The sequence below is a fragment of the Microchirus variegatus genome (assembly GCF_963457635.1).
Source record: "Microchirus variegatus genome assembly, chromosome: 10".
In the NCBI taxonomy this organism is placed as follows: Eukaryota; Metazoa; Chordata; class Actinopteri; order Pleuronectiformes; family Soleidae; genus Microchirus; species Microchirus variegatus.
In genome coordinates this window covers 5182144-5200705 of record NC_139811.1, presented here as the reverse complement: position 1 = coordinate 5200705, position 18562 = coordinate 5182144, and the positions used below count along the sequence as shown (strand labels likewise).

General features: G+C 40.9%; 2 protein-coding genes across 3 annotated transcripts; one reads left to right on the top strand and one right to left on the bottom strand.

Moving 5' to 3' along the window:
* The first annotated feature begins 1104 nt into the window (after nucleotides 1–1104).
* Nucleotides 1105–9414, top strand: LOC310932459 (SWI/SNF-related matrix-associated actin-dependent regulator of chromatin subfamily E member 1-like). 2 transcript variants are annotated; one of them, XM_083895784.1, is made up of 11 exons: nucleotides 1105–1156; nucleotides 1677–1735; nucleotides 2222–2265; nucleotides 2891–2989; nucleotides 4306–4386; nucleotides 5013–5144; nucleotides 5648–5819; nucleotides 5909–6081; nucleotides 6168–6269; nucleotides 6425–6710; nucleotides 7291–9414. In XM_083895784.1, exons 2-11 carry the CDS (start codon nucleotides 1729–1731, stop codon nucleotides 7671–7673), a joined length of 1479 nt encoding a protein of 492 aa, XP_083751910.1. In that variant the 5' UTR covers nucleotides 1105–1156; nucleotides 1677–1728; the 3' UTR covers nucleotides 7674–9414. The 2 variants fall into 2 exon arrangements, with proteins under 2 accessions (XP_083751910.1, XP_083751909.1); XM_083895783.1 differs by having other exon boundaries at nucleotides 4306–4398.
* A 1139-nt stretch (nucleotides 9415–10553) lies between these two features.
* engase (endo-beta-N-acetylglucosaminidase) lies at nucleotides 10554–17063 on the bottom strand. The gene is made up of 14 exons (XM_083895793.1): nucleotides 17026–17063; nucleotides 16186–16265; nucleotides 15893–16094; nucleotides 15655–15803; nucleotides 15417–15571; nucleotides 14624–14772; nucleotides 14372–14543; nucleotides 13785–13891; nucleotides 13527–13638; nucleotides 12855–13042; nucleotides 12613–12767; nucleotides 12435–12534; nucleotides 12241–12352; nucleotides 10554–11114 (listed from the first exon to the last, which is right to left on the bottom strand). Exons 2-14 carry the CDS (start codon nucleotides 16238–16240, stop codon nucleotides 10713–10715), a joined length of 2058 nt encoding a protein of 685 aa, XP_083751919.1. The 5' UTR covers nucleotides 16241–16265; nucleotides 17026–17063; the 3' UTR covers nucleotides 10554–10712.
* Between the last annotated feature and the right edge of the window lie 1499 nt (nucleotides 17064–18562).

The window sequence follows — 18562 nt, the reverse complement described above, 5'->3', positions numbered from 1 at the left end:
AGATAGATAGATAGATAGATAGATAGATAGATAGATAGATAGATAGAGAAAACTAGCCACACAAAACTGGAACACTGACTTAAAACAGACAAGATATCGTGGGGGACACAGCGGTTTAGTGGCTAGCGCTGTTGCCTCACAGCAAGAAGGTCACCGGTTTGAATCACAGTTCAAACAAGTTACAGGTGTGGCTAATCCGGGAAGACAAAGTGAAACTAGACACAACAATAAACAAGGAAATGCACAACAAAAATAAGGCAGCAACCACAGGACAAGTTAGCATGAGTCATGCTAGCAATAACTGGCAAGAGCATAGCACGCTCAAACTGCCGAAACTACAAAAACTTCCTGTTATTTGCAAAGCATTTTCTTCACACACACACACACCTTTTTTTAATCAAGGTGATGATGCAAGAGCTGTGTTGAAATGTTTTTGGGTTTTTCTACATTGACAATTCATTTCAAGCCAGTTAAAACAGGACAAAGGAAGTATGACCGCGTCCTTACCTTTCTTTTAGATTTGAAGTCGCAGTTGCAAGGGTAAAGATTGACGTAAAACCTGCTCCACCTCGGAAATTAGACAAATTAATGTCACAGTTGTGAGGAATGGCATTAATTGTGTATTTTATCTTGTGGTGTGTTTCAGTACAAACACTTAAGTGTCTGTATAAAATGTCTGACTCTACAAATGCATTTAAATTCAAACTTTAAACTCATCTCTGTGCTGTAACTTTCATTTGGTGGATTAACCTTTTATTAGGCCTTATGAGACTGCCTTGCCCTGTGTGATTTGATTGAAGGCCCAGGATCTATATCTTTAAAGGTATCTTTAAAAGCTATACAGATTATTAGGCCTCTTAAACGAAGTCCTACTAATCTATCTCTAGAAAAAGATTTATATACTATTATTTTACTACTGCTCTGATGTGAAGACTATCTCGACAGAATAATACATAGCAATAATAATAACACTGAATTTTTCTCTATTTATTTAAACTGGAAATCCCTCTAATGTATTTATTAATTTGTTATATTATGCTTTTATTTTATTATTTTATTCTGAAAGTGTAGCTTCCGCCGGAAAACACAACGCTTTCCGGTCTGCGCAAGAAAGGCGGATGAAGCGGCCCCAACACAGGGAACAAAGGACCGTTGAGTGAGTACATTTACATTGATTTCATGATAATTTCAATGAAAAGTTAATTTAGATTTGTTTGGGATTTGGTGTAAAATCACTCGAATGCATTCCTTTGATAGATGTAGCTCGCAAGAGTCGCTAAATTCATGTTGAATGAAGCTAGCTTGAACTGGTCCTTGTCCGTTTAGTGTAGCTTCAACAGCGAGGCTAATTCAAACACTTACACATACACGCGTACGTTGGAACTCGCGGTGTGTCCAAGTGCGCTTTTTTTCCTGCAATAAAGTCATAGAAACATGTTTACGAAATTATAGTAACAGCATTATTGTGGGCTTAACGGTCTTTTTGTGTTAGCAGGTTTGGCTAATAGGCCAGGCCGGGTAAGCTAGCTTTTAGGCCCCGTCTGCCGTTGTTGTCATTAATGAATATTCAGTCAATTGCTGGGTCTTTTACTGGGTTATTTTTTACTTCCTTTGTGCCAACTAATTTGTTTGTGGTTGAATAATAATGAATATAAATACATTTGTTTCATGTTTAGGTAAAACAATATGAGAATAGATTGATGCGCTCTTGACGAGTCTGCAGCCACGATGTCAAGTAAGTACACTCTTTTTAAATGCGGTGACTATAATATGCTTCATATTACTAATTGATTGATGGAAGTCTCAATAATGCATTGACTATATTTGTTGCAAGGGAATGGTAAACTATTATCCTATACTTTAATTCAAAGCTCTAACCTGAATGAGGCCATAGAAGAAAAGGCCATTTTCTCTGTCGCATAGGCAGCATCTTCTCTTGTGAACCAGTGTTTTCTATCATTATTTGTTTTACCTTTACGTCACCATTGATAACATCAAGAGGATCCTGGGCAAATGATGCAGCAGCACATTTATCATCCTAACAGACAGAGAAATGTCAAAAATATAGATCGTGAAACTGTCAATATTCAATGATCAAATGGAGCAGTGCAAATCTGTTTTTGTCCTTCTAATTTCTCAGATATTACCCTCAAACTGTGAAAAGAAGAAATCGCTAACCGTAATAGCCAACTGATGTTTACATTTTTTCTTTCTTGTGCAGAACGGCCATCCTATGCCCCTCCCCCTCCCCCAGCCCCAACACCAGTAAGTATGAAGAGCTCATTTCCAGTCTTTGTGGCCATGGCCCACATTAGTTAATTTTAATAAACTCTTGGTCCTTTTTTCCCCCATTATCTGTTATAATGAAATGATTATCTTTATCTGTCGTTGTTGCTATCTTTCACTCGTTACCCACTTATTTATAATTCTTTGGTTTGTTTCCCTGAAGGACAGAAGTTGCACAAATGGAGTATGGAGTGTCATGATAAAGTTTAGCACTTTGAATATGAGTACACTTGCATGCAGAAAAGGAATCAGCATGATTAGTTTGTAGGATTCATTTCCTTACATTCAGCACATTATGGTGTAAGGTGCACCGGTACACTAACATGATTAAATAATGCAACTGGAGCCTTTTGCAAGGTCCTGGTTTACACACAACATTCACACGTGTGCTCATTCAGAATACTAGCCTGCTGCACAGTTGTTTTTCTTTATTTTCTTTCTTTTTTTGGCTTGCATGATGATCTCATGGAAACAAACGGGCGAAAGAAAATCCAGCATATATTTTCACGTTTCCCCCCCTGTTTCACTTATTTCTGTTAATCCCTCTTCCCCCTGTTTGTGAGCCATTTCTCATTCGTGTTTTGTCTCATTTGTCTTCCATCAGCAATTGCCTTCCACCCCTGGGTTTGTGGGCTACAACCCTTACAGCCATCTGGCCTACAACAACCTCCGCCTGGGAGGGAGCACCGGAGGCTCCGGCAGGGTAATGAATTGATGGAGGGAGGGAAAAGGGTGTGGGGTTTTAGGGTGAGAGGGATGGAGGGTGGGAAAGAAAATGTCATGGAGTGAATACACAGTTATGAGTAAAAACCTGGAAAGTCATCAGTGTTTGTAAAGTCTCATATTTATGGGGGTTATTTTATTGCTCTTATCAATGGAATCAGAGTAGGATTAGTATTATTGTTGTAGGTTACAGGGGAAATGGCAGTGGAAAGTAGGCGATTAAAGTTGAAAGGGGAGTTTCGAGGAAGCTTAAATAGGGTTTTATATGACAATTATTTTATTAGGTATTATTCAAGTTCTCTGGAAAAACCGACTTCATTTGGTGGTGTTTCTCAGATTCACTGAAATGGCTATTGTCTTCATTACTGTTACTAAAAAAAAAATGTTCATCAATATTTTTCAGTTTCAATTCAGTGCTATTATTTGAGGGCAGAAATAAGGTTGCGATGTTTATCAGATGAGAAACAACGTTTAACCCTCATTGTTCGTGGATTACAAAATTCCACTGGGGACAATATTTTATTTTCAAATCAACATATTGATTTTAGTCTCTGGCATTTTACAAAATCTTGTTTTCCAATCATTCTTATGTCATTAAAATTCCACTTGCTATGTTCCTGTGTTTTTGAGTTTTACTCACACGGTGAAGTGGCCAAGAACATGGATGTGAGCTGCTGCTGAGATTTGACTTTCTAACTACCACATGGAGGGGGGGGCGTGATTGCATGCTTGCAAGTTAGGGCCCTTCACACTTCATACTGTGATGGTGTGATCGTGGTAATGTTGATGTGTGTCTTTATATTTGTCAGCCAATGTTGTGATTATGATCATTCCAGTGAGTATCCCTCTATCAAAGCTATATCCCAATCGCAGATGTTGTGACATCTCTGTGCCAAAGTGTCCTCTTGTTGTGCAGCTGTTTGACTCCTCCCTTCATGGCCGCTCATCTTCACATTTCCACCAAACTTATGTTTTTTGTGCTTGGTTTTTGTTGTTTATAATAATTTTTGCGGTTAATTTTTATCGGCCAGCCTGAGTTCAAGCCATTTTTAGTTTTGGTTGCTAAAAGTGATTCATGTAAACATGCATGTAAATGGGTCGACATGCATGATTTAATACTTTTATCTGGTTTTAAGAAAGCATTCAGGGCAACTTGCATGTAGTGAATTGTCATGTACGCCATGATCAGATCGGTGTTGATTTATATATTTCTCTCTCTGAAACTGCCTTTTATTTGTTTCTTTCCATATCCACACTCACACTTCTCTCCCTTTGCTCCCCCCCCCCTTGCTGCAGAACTCCACAGGCATCACAGTTCCAAAACCTCCCAAGCCACCAGACAAGCCACTGATGCCTTACATGCGGTACAGCCGGAAGGTAAGCAGGAAGGTAAGACACCCATCCACGGTGTCTGCTTTTACTGCTTGTCCTCCCATTCCCTGAAAAGGTGCAGCGGTTTGAGGGTGGGAGACAGCCAAGCCATGACGCCTCACCACCACCTCAGCCATCTAGTGGAGACTTTCCACTCTGTTGTCCCGATATCTTACAGTAGCCTCCACTGTTTGTCAGCACTAAAAAAAAAGAAAATAACAAGCATGTGCTAGCATGATCTGCTCCTGCACCTTTATTTTCCTCCCCGTCTTCCAAGCATCGCTGGTGTTGCACCCATAATTCTGCTTCAACATAAAGTCTACTATTAACATTCATTCTGACATAAAACTCTCTCTTTAGAAGTCTTTCATTCTCTACATTCCTGCTTTTTGCAATGGTTAAGATTTTACTAGTTAATAATCCTGTCCACTAGATAACATTCTTTCACCTTTTCCCCACCTTCATTTCCTCCACCGTCTTGTAGTAACCTTGTAGTAACTTTATTCACAGCACTAGACCCGCAATGACCATGTATTTTGTGTGTGTGTGTGCGCGCTTGTGTGTGCGTGTGTGTGTGACGCCTCTGCTCGTGCACATGGTTCGCGTCTTGCGTTTGCGTGCGACGTGCAAAGGTATGGGACCAGGTGAAGGCCTCCAACCCGGACCTGAAGCTGTGGGAGATCGGCAAAATCATCGGAGGAATGTGGCGGGACCTGACCGACGAGGAGAAGCAGGACTACCTGAACGAGTACGAGGCAGAGAAGGTGAGTCCGCCACGTTCTTGTAAAGTAGATATTTTAATGCCATAATTAGAGCCTTTTGTTGGGTTAATTACAATCTCATGTCAAAAGTTTGTGGTCACCTATACAATTTTCATTTAAATGTAATTTTGTTCATCAAAAGAACCAGCAAAACTGTTTTCAGCTGCTCTAACATCATTGCACAAGGGTTTTCTAATCATCCAATAGCCTTCAAACAACCATTAGCAACCACAATGTACCACCAGAACACTGGAAATGGGCCTCTATACACCTATGTACATATTAAAAACCAGACGTTTGCAGCTAGAATAGTCATTTACCACATTAACAAATATAGAGTGTATTTCTGATTCATTTAATGTTATATTCATTGGGAAAAAAGTGCCTTTCCTTCAAAAATAAGGACATTTCTAAGTGAGCCCAAACTTTTGAACTGTAGTGTAAGTACAGCCAGTCGTGGTATCATGTTGCTCAGCTTGTCGTTTTCTTTTTCTCTCTTCTCTCAGATTGAGTATAATGACTCTCTGAAGGCCTACCATAACTCTCCAACCTACCTGGCGTACGTCAACGCTAAGAACCGCGCTGAAGCCGCCATGGAGGAAGAGAGCAGGCAGCGGCAGAGCCGTTTAGACAAAGGCGATCCATATATGAGCATTCAGCCTGCTGAAGACCCTGATGGTGAGCTTAAAATGCATTTTAGAGCACGTATAAGTAACTTAAGTGACCACCATGAGGGAAGAAGTTAACTCTCACTCTCCTCTGTCCAGACTACGACGATGGTTTCTCAGTGAAGCACACGGCAGCCGCTCGCTTCCAGAGGAACCACCGGCTCATCAGCGACATCCTCAGTGAGTTTGTGGTGCCCGACGTGCGCTCAGTGGTCACCACAGCGCGCATGCAGGTCCTCAAGAGGCAGGTCCAGTCTCTTATGGTTCACCAGGTAAGTCTGTCGTGACGCGTGAGCTGAAAGGAACCCTTCGTGTTAACGTGACGCGTGCATCACCTTGTATTTGTTGTCAATTTCAGAGGAAACTGGAGGCGGAGCTTCTGCAGATCGAGGATCGCCACCAAGACAAGAAAAGGCGCTTCCTGGAGACGACGGACTCCTTCAACTCTGAACTCAAACGGGTACGACCTTTTTACATAGACCATTTACATAGAAATAACCTTTTTGTATAATGGTCATTGAACACAACCGACCCATAAAAAAATTGTCAACCCTCAGTGGTTTCAGAAAAAAACCTGGATTCTCTTTTTCAAACCGTATGTTAATGTTTCTCCAGCTGTGCAGCCAGAAGGTCGAGGTGGACATGGAGAAGCTCGCCGCCGAGATGGCTGCTGCTGAAGAGGCGGCCAGACGCCGGGCAGAGGAGAGGGAGCGTGAGGCGGCAGAGCAGGCGGAGAAAGCCGCTCAGCAGGCGCAGCAGCAACAACAACAACAACAACAGCAGCAGGAGGAGGAGGCTGCTGCTGCTAACAAAGCTGCAGAGCAGAATGCTAATGCTACAAACGCGGCTAACCCCACCTCAGGGACCAAGGAGGAGGACATGCCCCCACCTGGAGCAACAGGTACTGTGATGATAATGCATGAAGAAGAACTCCAAGATATTAAACCTTTTTTTTATATGTAGGAAGTTGTAGCTGAAGCCAGTGGCTCTTATTTTGAAGGTCAGGGTGAAAGGAAGTCATGGTATGGGTTGAAGCTGGTGGTGCATGCGTGTGAATGAGTCACATCATCATTATTATTATTGATTAGCTCTGATGCTAACTAGGGCCACAACTAATGGATTATTGTCATAACTCAATCCAATCCAACTTTATTTATAAAGTACTGTAAAAACAAAAACAGCTGAAACAAAGTGCTGTCCATCAGAGATATATAAAACATACAAACGTGTGACTTAAGAACAAACAATAATATACAGGTCATACAATAAAACTGTAAAAAGATAAAAAACGAAGTCTCATAATGGACTACAGAGTAAAAATGGGTTTTAAGATGTGTTTTAAAACTCACTCATCTGTGGATATTTTCTTGGTTAATACATTGTTTAAATAACAATATTTTTTATTTACAAATTGTGTTTGTTAGTGTTTACTCTCCTTTTGAAAAATCGTATAGGTGTAAGAATTCTCCTTCTTTCTTCAGATAAAGCAGCGCCCGCTGAACCCTCCTCCGAACCTCATCCCACTCCACCTCCTCCGTCTGAACCTCCCTCGTCCGCTTCTGATAAAGCGACCCCTCCCCCGGAGCCTCCCAGGGAGAGCAGCACCCCCAGCAGCAGCAGTGGCAGCAGCATCCCCAGTGACGACAACAGCAACAGCATGCCGCCTCCACCCGCAGACGGCAGCCCCGCCGTAGCGGCCCCAGAGCCTCCAGCGGCGCAGGAAGCTAACCCCAGTCCTGCTAACTCTAACGGGTCCACAGCGCCGCCTCCTCCTCTTCCTCCGCCTGCCTCGGAAGAAGCAGCCGCCCCTCCTCCACCGCCACTACTGCCCTCAAACCAAAGCAGCCAACAGTATGACATGTAAGAAGACGTTGCTGTGAGAGCGAAGTCCAGTTCAGACCTGGTGTTCCACATCTGTAGAAACAGGAAGTCATTGACAGGATGTGTCCGTCATCATTTGACCAACAGGAAACCGTGGGAACACAAAATGACACACGTTTGTAGGGGCATCACCGAAGACACGAGTGCAGATACAGTTTCGGTGCACAGATCAGTCAAGCTAATGTGCTAATGATGCTACACTAGGTGGCGAAATGGCCCCTTAGAGCTTGTTAGTATTTGGCATTTTGCGTCACAGATCAAAATGGCTTTAGCTCGGCAACAGTCGGTGTCTTTCCACCATACCTTAACTTTAAAATATTTAATTAAGTATTACATCCAGGCCTCCAGTGTTTCCCTCTGAATACTAGCTTCTTTTTCTATTCTATAGTTTCACGTCTACAATTACCAACCACGTTATCAGGGTTTGTTGCGTGTATCGTAAAAAGTCTGTAAACGGCAGCGACTGTGATGCCGTGCGACCACTTGGAGATGTTTAATGCCACGTCTGAACTGGGCCTCAGAGGGAGAAGCAGCAGCAGCAGCAGTGTATGGTTGAGAGTCTGTTTAGTAAAAGGTCAACGAAGAGCTAATAACATACATGTAATTTAAAACACCATATCTAGCTTCATGTGTCTGGACCAACTGAGAGGGAACTTGTTTCAACTGTCTATAAAGTCTCCTTTTAAAATAGTTTCAACAGAAATCTGCGAGCGAGAGTTAATATTGTACCGTTCATATTATATTTTTAGCCTGAGATACGTGAAGTCGGCAATAACTCTACTGGCTGCTCACACACACACACACACACACATTCTCAGCATCGGTAGTAATAACGCCATTTGTCACAGTTTGCTGTAACTGACCGTTATTCTCATTATTGATTAACGTGAGAGTCATTTCATGATGAATGAGAGTGGTTTATGAGGATGCACATATTCTCTGTCCCTGACTGAACTGTCCCTTTAAACACACTCAAAACAAAAGTTAAACATACATGTGTGACAAAGGAAAAGGCAGACGCTTTCCCGTCTCAAAAGGCTCGAAGCGAAACAAAACTAGCTAACTAACTAGTTTCCCTCTCGTCCTGAGTGGACATGTGCTACTGTGAGGAGGAGGCTCTTGTACATTTGTTCTGTAACTCGTCTGTAGGGGAGAAGGCATGGTTGTTGTTTTTAAAAACAATATATACATACATATACACGCACACATATGCGTGTATATTCCTCAGTCCTGGTGTATAAACCTTTAAATCAGCCCGTGTGTGTGGCTGAAACGAGACCACAGTGGTTGTTCCTCAGTAAGATTTTCGTTTGACTTCTCTGCTGCATGAAAAGACCTCCTGTTCCACATGTTCTTCTTATTTTTAAACAACTACTGGTAGTTCTACTGTGTGTGTTTTTCGTTTTTTGGAACATTATTCAGCTTTTGTATATAAACATACACATTGAGTCGGATGCCATTACATGACATTTTGTTATGGAAACAACCTTTTTAATAGTTTGTGCACCCTTAACTCTGCATAATTCAACCTAACGGCAAACTTGAACTGTTCAGTTTGAAGTTTAAACACAGGATAAATCCCATTTTGTGCTGAAAACCCACACAACCGTTTCTTTTACACATTGCTCCTTTAGACGACACAATCCTGCGTCGCGACCAGAGAACAGAGAAACGGTCACGGGTGATCCTCGTCAAATGTAAACCTCAGTCACGTTCGGTATTTAAAGGACTATTTTCTTACTTGAATTGGACAGTTTTTAGTAATAAGCCTCCTTTTTTTGCATCTTTTTTTGTACCCGTCTGATCTAATCAATCCAAATAAAGGTGATTTCTCAGTCAGCTGGTAACCTCCGTTTGTGGTCTTTGTGTCACCAGCAGGCGGCGCTCCTCTTATTTTGAAATCTTTGATTTGAATTGTTGAGAAATCTTCTTAGTCATCTTTTTATTGACAATATTGATTTAATCAACAGGCAGAAAACATTTGCACTTATGTCCTCCAAAATGTAATATGATTTTAAGAGAATTTCAGTTGAGAAAATTGATTATAAAGTAAAGAATATCTATACTATATACATTTTAAAATTGGTACAGTAAATATAACTCCCATTTATTTAACGTGTGTGTTGACTTTATTCATGATATAGATGGAAGCTTCGTTACAAAACTGATAACTCATAATCATTCCATTTATTTGTATAACCCACCTGCAGTACCTGCACAAGCCACCAGGGGGAGCAAGGCCCACACACTGGTGATCACTTGTATGAGACCTTTGCTTTTTCTTTACATAAACAATTACAGAAAATAACATTCAGACAAAAGTAAAATCATTATTTTTTTATAAGCAAGTCCAAAATTGTAGTTTTAATAGTAACTTTAAAATAATATATCATATATTTGGTTATTTAAGGGCCTGATTAAAGAAAACAACTTCAGTGTTCTGGGGTCAGACCAAGGCAATGACCAGACATCACATATACTGGTCACTGTTTGAGGTAATATGGTGATGGGAAGAAAAGTTAGCATGACCCACCTGTAAATCATCAAGTATCAGAGACATACACTACTGTTCAAAAGTTTGGGCTCACTTAGAAATGTCCTTATTTTTGAAGGAAAAGCACTTTTTTTCAATGACTATACCATTAAATGAATCAGAAATACACTCTATACATTGATAATGTGGTAAACCAAATGGACAAAATTATTATTTTGAATAAAAATCATTATTTCTAATCTTGTCATTGTCTTGACAACATGTTATATTCATTTTGCAACTCTTTTGATGAATAAAACTGTGACTTTTAATGGAAAATGAGCCCAAACTTTTGAACGGTAGTGTACACTACAATAATGTTGCCTCTATCAGTCGATGTAAATGTCAGGCCTGGTTATTGTTGTTTGTCTGATTTAAACAACTAACGAGCACAGTTCTATTGTTTCAGAAACAGGCAGTGAAAAAGTTTCAACAACAGCATTTGGTTGAGGGGAACAGGAATTTTAGGTTCTCAGCATTTATGTAAAGTCACTCTGTGACGTCCCCCGTGTAGCTGAAGCTCCTTCGTCCCCACTGGCTCTCTGGCACCAGGAAGCCCTTCCTGATCACCGGCTCCACCACCAGCTCCAGCAAACCGGCCGGCTCTGGCACGACCAGCTCCGTGACCCTGTACAGATTAGAATACGCCCGTCCCAGCAGAGCCAGCGGACCTGGAGGCACTCGTGGATTGGGTCCCCTCAACCGTCGCCAGTACACCCTGAAGTGGCGCACCAGCTCCGTGGGATAATCCCAGCGCAGAGTGGCGTTGAGGTGCAGGCCCGATGAGGTGGACTCGGTCGAGTGAGCGGCGCCGCGCAGCCACACCACGTCGTAAATGCACAAGCCCTTCACCACCTCAGAGGGAACGTGAAGACTGGCTGCATCCAGGAGCTTGTTGAGAAAGAACAAGAGACACATGGAGTAAAGACAGATACATGACAGGTTCCCTGGATGTCCTACAAGGAGTAACCCAGGAACCCTGTCATATACACTACCATTCAAAAGTATGTAAGGACATTTTTTTTAAATTAATAATAAAAAGAAATTCTTATCTTATTTTTTCAAAATTTGATTTTTTTTTTTCAAAATTTGTTGGGTTTTTTTCAAAATTTGATTTTTTTTCTTTCAAAAAAAATTTTTTTTTCAAGATTAATTCTTTTTTTCAAAATTTGATATTTTTCTTTACAAAATTTGATTTTTTTTTTTTTTTTGGGCCCACGGTTGGTGTAGTGGTTAGCACTCTTGCCTTTGCAGCAAGAAGACCCGGGTTCCTGGGTTCGAGCCCCGTTTGGAACAACTTCGGAACAAGGGCCTTTCTACAAGGAGTTTGCATGTTCTCCCCGTGTGTGCGTGGGTTTCCTCCGGGTTCTCCGGCTTCCTCCCACAGTCCAAAAACATGCGATATGGGGATTAGGTGAATTGGTCACTCAAAAATTGACCGTAGGTGTGAGTGTGTGAGTGATTGGTTGTTTGTCTCTATGTGGCCCTGTGATGGACTGGCGAACTGTCCAGGGTGTACCCCGCCTATCGCCCAATGTCTGCTGAGATCGGCACAGCACCCCCCCGTGACCCTCTGGTGGAGGATAAAGCGGTAGATAATGGATGGATGGATGGATTATTTTTTTTTTTTTTAAATTTGATATTTTTTTTGATAATTTTCATTTATCAAAACTTTGATAATTTTAGATTAAAAATCAGATTTTTTTTCTCAAAATTTTAAAAAAAAATTCTCAAAATGTAAAAATGTTTTTCTCAAAATGTAAAAAAAATTTTCTCAAAATTTAAATTTTGTTTCTCAAAAGTTTAATTTTTTTCTCAAAATCTTAATTTCTTTATCAAAATTTTAATTTCTCAAAAGTTTTTTTCTTTATCAAAATTGTAATTTCTTTCTCAAAATGTGCTATATTCATTGAAAAAAAGGGCTTTCCCTTAAAAAATAAGGACATTTCTAAGAGCCCAAACTTTCGAGAGGTAGTGTATTTTCTGGCAGCATAACAACCGATAGCCTCTGTCTCACCATGATCTCTCCCACCCTGCAGGTGAACGCCGTGTCCTGAGCCTCTCCCTTCCTCTGGATGCTGACACAAACCTCTCTGAGAGTGCAGCCTCGGAGCTCCAGCTGCAGACACCTGCGACAAAGAAGAGAGAAAACTCCACGTCACAGTCGAATCTGCTCATTTTAAGTTTGCCGTTTCTGCCTCTGTGTTTTACCTGACAGTCCAACCGTCTGGATTCAAGATGCCACAAAGCTGAGAGAACTGGTCCGCCAGCTGGTGTCCACTGTCTAAAACCTTAGGATGCACACTGGCAACTGTGAACATCACAAAAAAATAATGATTTTTTTTAGAACGTGATTACTGCCATGTGCGAGACAGTGTCAGAAACTCACGTTGGAATCCCTTGCTTCCTTGCTTCCCGTCTTCGCTCGTGCAGAGAGTGGCGTCTGTGGTCTTGAGCTCCAGAGAGACACTGATCCCCTCAGACGGCTTATAGATGAGGCTCACCAGGATCTTTGGTGGCAGGGGAACGTGGAGGGAGAAGATCCTGACCGACAAAAGATAAAAACGTGTTTGGGGAAAAGCTGGTGCTGTTGGTTCACTTAACAACTCTTCTACGTGAAAACACACACACTTGGCAGAAACTTGAGACGTGTGAGAGACGGGGATGAGGCCTTCGAGCAGCAGCGAGCAGCCGCCGTTCCAGGCGTCCTGCGGGCAGCCGCGGCTCCTCAGCCAGCCCTGGCCCTCCAGCTCTGTGTGATAATACAGGGGCTGAATCTCCTGAGCGGACAGGTTGAACCAGCTTCTCTGCGTCTCGTGCTGCAAGAGACAGTGATAATCAAACGCACACGAGTGAAACTGCTGTACCACAACAAAACACAATGTGTGCCTGGAGCAAAAGTAGGTGTGTCTGAGACACAGTGGGTAAAGCTATGGAGACTTTAACCTTCTGTTCTTTTATTATTAGTATTATTATTATTATGTTTTCTTTTTTTTAATAAATAATATAAAAAAATATTTTAAAAATTAAAATTAAGAATACAATTGAATAAAAATAAAAAATATATATTTTTAAATTATATTACAAAATTCAATTAAATTAAATAAAAAAATAAAATAAAAAATAAACACATATAAATAACAATTTAAATATATATATTTTTAAACATATAAAAAAAATTAAAACAAAACAAATATAAATTAATTTCAAAAATGTAATAAAATAATAAACTTCTGTTCTAAAATAAACAGTAGAAGCAGAAGAGGCAAAAATTAACCTGCTTCACTCCTGAAAATTCATTACCTGTCCTCTCCAGTAGAGGCTCTTCCCAAAGCCTTGGCAGAAGGAGGAAATGAAGGGAAGCGGCGACGTTGGACGGTGGATGTACAGGTAGTCTGAGAGAAGAGCCCAGAACCTGCAGGAAGGAAGTGAAGGGAACATCCTCATCTCGATCCATTTACCTGAATCCTGTTATTTTTTTGATTTTGACACAATAATCACTACACGTGTGTGTGTGTGCCTTTTAACGCAAGCAGAGTAAATTTCATCGCTCGCTCTCACGTGTCCTGATTCTTGCGAAATTCAGTCTTGTCCTCGTGGCTCTCGTACACCCAGCCTGGAGCGAAGATGGCTACGGAGAAGTCGTGCTTCCGAATGACGGCAAGAGCCTGAAAGACAACAGCGGAACAAGAAGACACGGACAGTCAGCAATATTCTAACAATGACCAATAACCATGACGACTGACCGGAAAAAGACGAACGGTGACGTCATGTTTACGTGCCGCGGCACCGGAGTCCATGGACCATTTACCAGTTAGCTCCTTTAGCGCCATTAGCGCGCCTAGAGTCGAACTAGATTAAAGGTAAGGAGCAGCGATACAAATAATTAGCGTACCTGTGTACTGCGTATGTGTTCCTCTGTTTTTAAAGTTTAGCGTTACTTAACAATCGGGACGGCTCCAGTTCGACTGTAGGTGCGCTAACGGCGCTAAAGGGAGCTAACGCAGCTAACGGATAAACAGTGCCACAGCACGTAACGCGACGTCGCGCGCATCTTTTTCCGGTTAGTCGTCATGGAAACGTGCATTAGCGTTGACGCCGCTAACCACCGTGCCCGGCACTATTAAAAAGTCACAGTGCCTTTGTACCTTGTTGGTTTCCAGCATCCCTCCCACCACGTTGCCACGGGCGAACACGTCTACCCCGACGTAGACGTCGGCGCTGCGGCCTCGGAGCCCGCTGTAGTCTTTGATCCTCTCCAGGTGTTCCTCTGTCCAGTTGTAGTTGGTGAAAAAACCATCACAGGCGTCAAAAAACATCCTAGAAAAAATGGCCCAAATGTTAAGTTGCTAATGGACCGACAAATTCGGGACACTAGCGACGAAGTCCTGAAGTTCTACCTGTTGGACTGGTTGAGTTCGTTCTGCCAACTCAGCTGTCCGTTCTCCACCACACTGTCGTACCACACGACCACGCTGCCGGGCACTCGCTCGTGCATCTGGTCCGTCAGATAGCGCAGGAACAACGGCGTGTTCTTCACCGCAACCTCCTGCAAAGCAGAGAGAGAGCATGTGCAATAAAGAAATTATTATATTGTTATGGTCATGATGTGGGGGGAAAGACAACAGCCTTGGCTGTGGTTAGCTCTGTTAGCATGAGCATTAGACGCAGTCAGAAGAATTCATTATCTAGTGAGGGAAATACATATTATATTATTATATTACGTATTATATTATAAGTTTGGGGTCACCTATACAATTTTTGTGTGTTTTGCATTAAAAGTCAGACTTTTATTCATCAAAAGAGTTGCAAAATGAAGAGAAAATATAGTCAAGACATTGACAAGATTAGAAATAATGATTTTTAGAACCAGCAAAACTGTTTTCAGCTGTGCTAACATCATTGCACAAGGGTTTTCTAATCATCCAATAGCCTTCTAAAGCCATTAGCAAACACAATGTACCATTAGAACACTGGAAATGGGCCTCTATACACGTTTGCAGCTAGAATAGTCGTTTACCACATTAACAATGTAAAGATTGTTTTTCTGATTAATTTAATGTTATATTCATAGAAAGAAAAGTGCATTTCCTTCAAAAATAAGGGCATTTCTAAGTGAGCCCAAATTTTTGAACAGTAGTGTATATAAAGTATACAGTATACAGAAAAGCGAGGAGCACTGGGGTTACTTACACTGAGTTTATTCTCGATGTTAATGAGCCAGCCATCAAAGCCATAATAATGGCTGACCTGCACAAGTTTATCAGCAACTGTCCGATACGACTCCTCGTCTTTCAGGAATGACTCACACGCCGTGGCTCCATCGTTCCACTCTGTGATAAAAGTCCCTGGAGAGCAGGACAATCAATGTTAAGTTATATAATCTAATATAAACGATTACTAAACTGTTATTTCGAGGTCTTTTACTCACCTATAACAACAACTCCGTGTTTATGTGCAGCATTGGTCCACACAGCAGGAGGAATGGTCACCATGATGTGTGTGAAATAGTTGAAAATATCAATGTCGTGCCAGTGGTAGAAGGCGTATGGAGCTTCTGAACTTGTCCCCTGGAGAAACCTGTAAATGCAGATACAAGATAACCAAATCATCTATTATAATAACTGAGAATCAACCAACACGAGAGATAAATACGTCCGTTCTCATACCTGTCGTCGAGGTAGCCGCCCATCATGTCGTGAGACACCAACGTCCTACGCGTGCTGTCGGCCAGAGGGGGCTCCCGAGGTGCCAGAGGGACCACTGCCACGTTAAAAGGGTTTGCCTCACTGCGTTTCCATGACAACAGCTCATCTAAAGTCTGAAGACCACAGGCGATTGGCTCAGTGGTGTCTCCATCATAGTGACTGGCTGGTAGAAGAAGAAAGACACGGCTCTGAATTAGATTATGGCAGATTTTACCTAAAGGATTAAGTAGTTTGATCTACAATAATCTACTTACCTGGCAGCGTTGATGGTGTATACTTGACGACTTCATGGACGCTGTTCGAATCCATGGGTTGATCCAAACAAGACTCCACCCTGGTGAAATGTTTAATACCGAGTCATTTGTTTTGATCACACACAAGTAGAAATGTATGTAGATTTTAAACAAGCGGATACACTTTTTTATGTCAATTTTGTTTCTTTTATCATTGAAATGGATGATTTTCCCATTAAAAATAACATTAACTGCTATGTAAATGGTGGAAAAATGTGTCACAAACATGTTATGTACCAAGTTGCTCTTGTCATAATGTATATTATGAATTGGTGTGATAATTTTGGGAAACACATGCAGGACAGTGACACATACAGGACTTTAGAATTCAATGACTGATATTTTTTGAGCACTTGTAAAATATAGCCTTTTAATAATAATAATAATAATAATAATAATAACAAATGATACAAATATATTAAAACTAAAGCTTAAGCTAAAACTAAAAATTTCTGGTTTGTCTCCAATCTACATTTTTGTATTCACAAATATCAAACTATTTTAACAAAGCTTTGAATGAAAAAAATGTATTTGTAGCAGCATGAATCCAAAATTACATACATTAGTAATAACAATGTATTTATACCTGGGCCTGCTTAGCATGCTTCCTAACAATGAGGAAGCTAAATGGGACTCAGCCTTCATTCATACGATTATTTTCTGTGATTTTCCTACTGTACATGTACATTTTTAGCATGAAAAAACGCATACAAATCTCGGCTATTCCATAACGGAAGTGGATACGAGTGTAAAGTCAATTCATATCAATTATAACTGTTTAAGTTCAAGTGTCTAACTTACCAAGGACGTGAGGTATCGAAAGTTAAGATAAGCGTAGCGTAGTGCTAACTTAGCATAAAGTTAAGTAGCCTACAGTACCGTCTGACTTCAGTCCTGTCCTTCTTCCCGCCGACAGCGTCATCGTCATTCTTTCCATCCTCTCGTGTCCTTCGCAGCGGAGGCTTTTTTCCATCCAACTTTAGTGCCATTTCATACACATTCAGTTAAAAACCACACGTCACTGGCAAAATGACAACTGTCAGGACCAACAGGGGAAATAGTAGAAAGGTAACACCGGCAACGAAACGGCACAGGAAATGACTTCCGCTTTAATTCTTCAGAATAAAAGCGCCATTTTCATATATAAAGCAAAACAAAAATAAAACGTTGTTTTTTTTGAAGTGCTAAAATAACAATTCGATTATCCTGTTTGGTTTTTTGTGTGATTGTCAAATACAAATTCATTTCTAAAGTGTCAGAAATAACCGATGTTCCCTGCCTGAAACAAAGCTTAGTTGTAACCATGTTATAATGCATTTAGCTCAGTTTTTTGTGACTTTTTATTAATATTATTATTTTTATTTTACAGAATGCTTGGCATGCTGCCAGACAAACCGTACGTGACAGAATGGACTGAGGCCAGCTGGACAAAGGGACCACTCTTTTGTTGTTGTGCAGAACCAGAGACTTTTATTTTGAAAGAGATTAGTCCCCAGTAGAAAACCATGGAACAACAACACGGTAAAGATGGCGGCTTTTTCGGGAGCAGTATCCAATAGTACCCAGCTGCAGCCCCGGAGACCAACACCCTGGCGTGACAACAACACCCTGGCGTGACAACAACACCCTGGCGTGACAGATTTTTGTTTAGTTATGTTTACAAACAAACTTACAAAAATAATACATTTTTACATTTTATTTTTAAGATTTAGTTTAGTTAGTTTTACAAATAAACAGTAAGTGAGTAGTAGAGGGAAGAAACCTTGATATCTGACAAGGTTTGATTAGTTAATAGTGTGAAAAAGGTGTAAAAAAGGTGAAAAAAGTATAACAGCAGAGCTCCAGGGGGTGTGTGTATGTGGTGCTTTTTGTATCTGCTCTGGGGCTCCAGGGAGGTGGGTAGGTGGTGGTCGTTGTCCCCGCTGTGGAGCTCCAGGGCTTGGGGCACAATTTGTGAAAATTAAGAAAATAGGATAGTTAAACTAATATAAAATTAATCTAAATAGTGTGTTTAATGTGTAAAAAGTATAAACGTGGAGCTCTGTGGGGAGATACTTGTGGTATTTATACTCAGTAAAACATATTCTTCCTTCGTTCTTGTTTAAGATAAAAAATCACTTCCGACAAAACCACTCCCGTCATTTCGGTGTGTAAATAAAGTTTTTAGGAAAAAAAAATCCCGTCCGTTAAAAGTGCATTATGTAATAAATCTAAAGCAACTGGCCATAAAATCCTCCTAATATGTCACAGAGACTCAGGAATAATATTTATATAACGTACTGAACTCACAACAGCACAGCCAAAATATTTGCATTAAAAAAAAAATATTTGCAGACTG

What these genes read in the sequence shown, in the direction of transcription:
- engase (XM_083895793.1), bottom strand. Translation starts at nt 16,240, where the DNA reads ATGGATTCGAACAGCGTCCATGAAGTCGTCAAGTATACACCATCAACG. An exon ending in GAACTCAACCAGTCCAACAG is followed by an intron (nt 14,544 to 14,623) that starts GTAGAACTTCAG and finishes CATTTTTTCTAG; the next exon opens with GATGTTTTTTGACGCCTGTG. An exon ending in CCAGACGGTTGGACTGTCAG is followed by an intron (nt 12,353 to 12,434) that starts GTAAAACACAGA and finishes TCTTTGTCGCAG; the next exon opens with GTGTCTGCAGCTGGAGCTCC.
- LOC310932459 (XM_083895783.1), top strand. An exon ending in GCCGGAAGGTAAGCAGGAAG is followed by an intron (nt 4,399 to 5,012) that starts GTAAGACACCCA and finishes CGACGTGCAAAG; the next exon opens with GTATGGGACCAGGTGAAGGC. An exon ending in GCCCCCACCTGGAGCAACAG is followed by an intron (nt 6,711 to 7,290) that starts GTACTGTGATGA and finishes TTCTTTCTTCAG; the next exon opens with ATAAAGCAGCGCCCGCTGAA.